Genomic DNA, 6,060 nt, shown 5'->3' with positions numbered 1-6,060 from the left:
GGACGGAGAAGACGACCTGGTAATCGTCGATGGTTATAAACTGAGGGGTTGTGTTCCTGGGTTGACGTTGAATGAAAACCCTCCCAGAATCAACTCAAATCGTTCCCGTATTGACCTGAATTGGACTGGTCGGAAAATTTTCATGTGACCGGATTGTCACCGGATTCTGGGTTCTTGTTGACCCGTTTACCCGAATTAAAACCCGGTTTTTAACCTGGTTTTGATCTGTTTTGTCAGATTTCCTTTTCTGACAAGTGTTTCTGAAAAATTATTTTTATTTTTATTCTTATTAATTATAAAATCAGTTTTTATTTATTTTATAAATTGATTAATTAATTATTAATTAATTAATTTATATTACAAATAATTCTGAAATATTTTCTAAAAATCAGATTTATTTATTTCCTTAATTATTTTTTATTTATTTATTAATTATTAATTATATAAAAATGATTAGTTATTGTTAGGAATATGTTGTGAGCTTGATGATAAGTTAAACAAAACACCTTATTAGATTTAACTTAGTGAAATTTGTAGCTCTCGACGGATGATCTAATATAGTACCGACGGATAAACTTTATAGTCCCGACGGATGATAATTTGACATCCATCGAGAGTGTAGCTTATGTAACAAATAAGTACCGTAGCACATTTCTGTAAATAACATGTTTTAGTCTAGTAGATTGTATAGGGTTATCTAAGTCATGTTGACTACTAGACTGATATGCAGAATAGGATGACCAATTGTAAATATGAGATGTCTTGTAATTCTGTATAAGTCAAGTGGCAGATAGACTCCCGATGGATGATCTACAAGACTCTCGACGGATGATCAATAAAGCTCCCTACGGATAATCATAAAGACTCTTGACGGATGACAAAGATAGTCCCAACGGATGATCAAATTCAAAATAGCTGTTGACAGTGGCAATACAGTCACATGCGTTGGGTGTTTGCAAAAGGAATGTGGCAGCCTGTTGAGCAGGATTTTGAGAATAAAGAAGCATTACCATTTCCATGCAAATATGAAGATATTAAAAGATGCTGGAATAGAGTAGTGAAGTAGCATGAAGTTAGACTAGATATGTTTGTTTTATTATCTTGTCTTACCGTCATGTAAACTTGGTGATATATAAAACAAGTGTAGCAAGTAGAATATTTTAACTAAGCAAATACATTTTCCAGAGAAATATATCAAGCTGTATTCTGTAAAAATTTCTCTGTAATTTTGTTTATTCTACTTGTAAAGCAGTTGTGAGCTATTCAAAACTTCACAGAGTTCTCATTATGATATATATATATATATATATATATATATATGTCTGGTGGATACATTTAAATCTACCAGAAAGTTTTAAAGGCTTGTGTTTTATTACTTAGTGTGTTGATTTCAATTATCTTTTTATTCTGCACTTTAGCAAATCAAACACTGTTATATGTATTAAGTTAGAACATTTTAAAATCAAGAAAGGGAGTCAGAATTACATTCAACCCCCCCCCCTTCTGTAATTCTTGTTGTACTGTTAGGGAATAACAGTTATTTTGTTAATTAATCAAACAATTTTCAATAAATCATAATAAATTTATTTTAATTCCGAAAATTATGAAAAAATCATTTTTAATTCTGATTTTTCCCAAATAATTATTTAAAAATATTTTTAGGGTGCAATAATTAGTTATAATTATTTATATTGAATAATAAATTGATTTATATGTATTTATCGAATAATAATTGAACTGTTTATCCTATTTGAGTGAAACGAAAGCCCTTTGACTTAGAAAAATGATCTGTTTTCATTAAAAATAGTATTAAATCCTAAATTCTTCTAGAAATTAGTGGAATTCTATATTTATTTAATTATAAGCCTTAATACGTATAGAGACGAGTCCAATAAATCCTGAAAAATGGGGAACGAGCCAGATATTGTTTAGTTAAACGAATAGTGAGTTGATTTTGATTCTAAAAAAATTATTTGAAACCTAAAATAACTATGTGGCTTATGTGCTTATGCGAATTATGTGGTTAATCAAGTCTTGTTGGTTAATAATTAATATATGGGTTAGTAATACGCGTATGGGTAGACGATAAGGGCTATATGAAGTCGGTTTGAGACGCGATTGAGATACGAGATGACTAAATAAGTCTATTTCTTTGATAGAAGCGAAACCAACAAGACGAGCCGAGCCGGTGATAGGCGACGGTGAAGTACTTGGAGTAGATCGTGTGAAAGGCAAGTTTTTCCCTTATTCTAATTTCAGAATAGTGAAATTACTTCAGATTTTTATCACACTTGCACACTTTTGATTCCTGTTCATAAACATTGATACACAATTATTATTCCTTAGTTTATATTTTATTTCGATTCCTGATTTCTTATAATTTGTTGAATCCTCTATTCATATTCCAATACTTATACATATACATTGATATATTCTGGTGTTGGAATATATCAAAGCATATCGATTATTCCGGTTGCTCCTCTATGGACTGGATAGTGACGATTGGGATTAAGTATATACTTGATCCTAAGGACCGGAAATTAACCGGATCCTTGAGATGGGCTGTAAATCCTGGGTACCCGAATGGATCTATACATTGAGGTATGGATCTACACTGTATCCTGGCTGATCAGCAGGATATAGGTGCGAACTTGTGTCCAGATTATTTCATTTGTTATTCGCCGATAGTGGCCTTCATTCTTTTCTCGCAAGGTTATATCTTTACAGATGTAACCAAAATACCCGTTCATTTACCTTACTATAACACTACTTATATATTGCAGACTTGTTGAGCAACTTATGGCTCACCCCTTTCTTGTTGTTATTCACCTTATTGTTTTCAGTTAAGAAGGAAAATGAAACCTATCAGGACTCGAGTGGTAAAGAAGCGAGTCAAGCTGCGGGACCCTCTCATGCCCAAGGTGTTGATCCCAATCCAGGAAGAAAGCTTTGAGTGGCCTGAGCAGGTGTAGTGTTGATAGTTAATAAGTGTGTTTGAATAAATGAAAAAGTAGTTTAAAACTGGTTAGAAAATGGTTTGTAATAAAGAAAGTTTGTAAGATTTTAAATTGGGTTTGTAATAAAATAGAGTGTGGTTCTTGTTTTCATACTTCAACCTAAAAAGATCTTGGTTAATGTTAAAGGGGTTTAGATATATCTCTGCTTAATTACTATGCAGGTAGTACAGGTTTGGAGATTAGCTAGTAACCCCCAGACTTATATCCCGGGTCTGGAGGGCGTTACAAAACTAAACAACACATCACAAAAATATCAACAACATCACACATTTCCATCATCGCCGGAGCCACAGACAACCGGTGGTGGCCTCCTAGGTTCCCTCCGCACACATGCACAACCCGACTCCCTTTTTCTCTTTTTATTTATACCCATAAGCAATAAAACAATAAGAACCCCCAAATAAACAAAGGTTATCCTATTCTATTCTAAATAATTTATCATGTATTATAAACCTTGACTAAAAATATTAGTTATGTTTAATGTAGAGGAAGTATAGGAGAATAGAAGATATAAAGAGAAAGTTGTATCTCATTTCATTAGCTAAATGAGCTATCTATAGTAGTTGGTTTACAAGTCTTACTAAGTAAGCTATTCAAATCTTCTTCATTAAGTATTACAAAACTTCCTCGATAAGCTTTACAAGTCTTCTTCGATAAGCTTTACAAGTCTTCTTGATTAAGTTTCTTTCTTAAGAAGCTGTGCAAGTCTTCCTTAGTAAGATTTGAGAGACTTCCTCGATATGCTTTGACAATCACTTTATATTTATTCAAATATTTTAACACTCCCCCTTGATTTTCAAATGCGATTTATTGCAAAGATTGACTGCCTCGTTAAAACCTTGCAAGGAAAAACTCAGTGGGATAAAAATCTTGACGAAGGAAAAAGAGTACAGCCTCCCCATGAATAAAATGTCTCACATTTTGACATTTTGATGTAGAAAACTTTTTAACCTCCGCATACCCATATTATTTCTCAGTTTCTCAAATATCGATGTAGATAGTGACTTTATAAGTATATCCGCCAGATTATCGCATGAGCAAACTTGTTGTACATCAATATCACCATTTTCTTGAAGTTCATGAGTGTAGAAGAATTTTGGCAATATGTGTTTTGTTCGATCCCCTTTAATATATCCTTCCTTAAGTTGTTTGATACAGGCCGAGTTATCTTCGAATAAAACTGTAGGACTTTCTGAAATACTTGATGATCCATATGATTCTCGAATATATTGAATGACCGACCTTAGCCAAATATATTATCTGCTTGCTTCATGAATTGCTAGTAACTCTGCGTGGTTTGATGAAGTTCCAACCATAGTCTGTTTTGTAGACTTCCAAGAGATAGCAGTATCATAATATGTAAATAGGTAACCTGTTTTTGATCGCCCAAAGTGAGGATCTGACATGTATCCAGCATCTGCATATCCAACTAGCCGTGATCTTGAATTGTTTGGGAAGAATAGTCCAAGATCGATTGTCCCTCGAAGATATATAAATATATGTTTGATTCCATCCCAATGCCTTTTAGTAGGATCAGAACTAAATCTTGCCAACAGGTTCACTGCAAATGCAATATCAGGTCGTGTGTTGTTTGTAAGATACATGAGAGCGCCAATTATACTGAGATATGGAACTTCAGGTCCAAGAGCCTCCTCATCTTGTTTTCTAGGACGGAAAGGATCCTTTTCAACCTCGAGTGATCGAACAACCATTGGTGTGGTTAGTGGATGAGCTTTGTCCATGTAGAATCGATCAAGAATCTTTTCAGTGTAGTTTAATTGATGAACAAATATTCTTGAAGATAAGTACTCCACCTGTATACCTAAACAAAATCTTGTCCTTCCAAGATCTTTCATTTCAAACTCATTTTTTAAATAGTTAGCAGCATTAGTAATATCTTCAGTAGTACCGATAATATTCAAATCATCCACATATACAACAATAATAACAAAACCAGTTGACGATCATTTAGTGAAAATACAAGGATACACTTGATTATTAACATATCCATCATTCAATAAGTATTCACTAAGCCTGTTGTACCACATATGACCAGATTGTTTCAAACCATACAATGATCGTTATAATTAACAGAATATAAATATCGAGGCTTAGTGTCCTTAATATTTAATCCTTCAGAAATTTTTGTATAAATATTACTATCAAGTGATCCATATAGGTATGCTATCACAATGTCCATCAAACGTGTTTCCAGTTTTTCCATACAAGCCATACCCATTAGAAAACGAAAAGTAACTCCATCCATCACAGGAGAGTATGTTTCCTGGTAATCTAAACCAGGTCTTTGAGAGAATCCCTGGGCTACTAGCTGGGCCTTATATCTCACAATTTCATTTATCTCATTTTGTTTTCGTACAAACACCCATCTATTCCCGACGGGGATTACACCAACTGGTGTTTGGACTGCAGGTCCAAATACATTTCTCTTACGCAAGGATTGCAATTTTTCTTGAATCGTAATTTTCCATTTTGGCCAATCATCTCGGTATCGACACTCTTCCACACTTTGTGGTTCAGGATCGGAGTTCATAATAATATCAGATGCCACGACAAAAGCATATACATCATCATCAACCTCAATACTCCCACGGTCCAGTAATTTCGTGTTATGGACATAATTCATTGAGATCTCATAATTTCCAGATACCTTTGCTTCTGTGGAAGCATTTGCCACTTCTAGGGAAGTATTTTCTTCTAGAGGCAATCCCACGTCTGGGAGTTTCGTTATAGCCACTTCAGGGGAGTGGACCTCTTCAGAAGGTATTACAACTTCTGGAGTATTTTCTGGAACACTTGTCACTTCGAGTGCAGGTCCATTTAATTTCCGTTTTCGTGGTACAACATCTTTTACACCAACAGGTCTACCACGCTTCTGGCGTGACTTTGAATCACCAATCAATTCTTCAGGAATTGATTTCTTAGTGGGGATTTCAACTTGTGTTAGGTCCCAATGTGTTTGTAGAAGGGGGGGTTGAATACAAACATTACCGAATAATCGAATTAAATGCGGAATAAAAAAGGT

General features: G+C 34.1%; 1 protein-coding gene across 1 annotated transcript; it reads right to left on the bottom strand.

The window, feature by feature from the left end:
• Positions 1-4,273: 4,273 nt before the first annotated feature.
• On the bottom strand, positions 4,274-4,873 carry LOC141695916 (secreted RxLR effector protein 161-like). Its single transcript, XM_074500120.1, has one exon. It carries the CDS (start codon positions 4,871-4,873, stop codon positions 4,274-4,276), a length of 600 nt encoding a protein of 199 aa, XP_074356221.1.
• Between the last annotated feature and the right edge of the window lie 1,187 nt (positions 4,874-6,060).

Source organism: Apium graveolens, chromosome 11 (genome assembly GCF_009905375.1).
Source record: "Apium graveolens cultivar Ventura chromosome 11, ASM990537v1, whole genome shotgun sequence".
Classification (NCBI taxonomy): Eukaryota; Viridiplantae; Streptophyta; class Magnoliopsida; order Apiales; family Apiaceae; genus Apium; species Apium graveolens.
The sequence above is the reverse complement of the archived record's forward strand: the minus strand, read 5'-3'. Positions and strand labels throughout refer to the sequence as shown.

What these genes read in the sequence shown, in the direction of transcription:
- LOC141695916 (XM_074500120.1), bottom strand. Translation starts at nt 4,873, where the DNA reads ATGAAAGATCTTGGAAGGACAAGATTTTGTTTAGGTATACAGGTGGAG.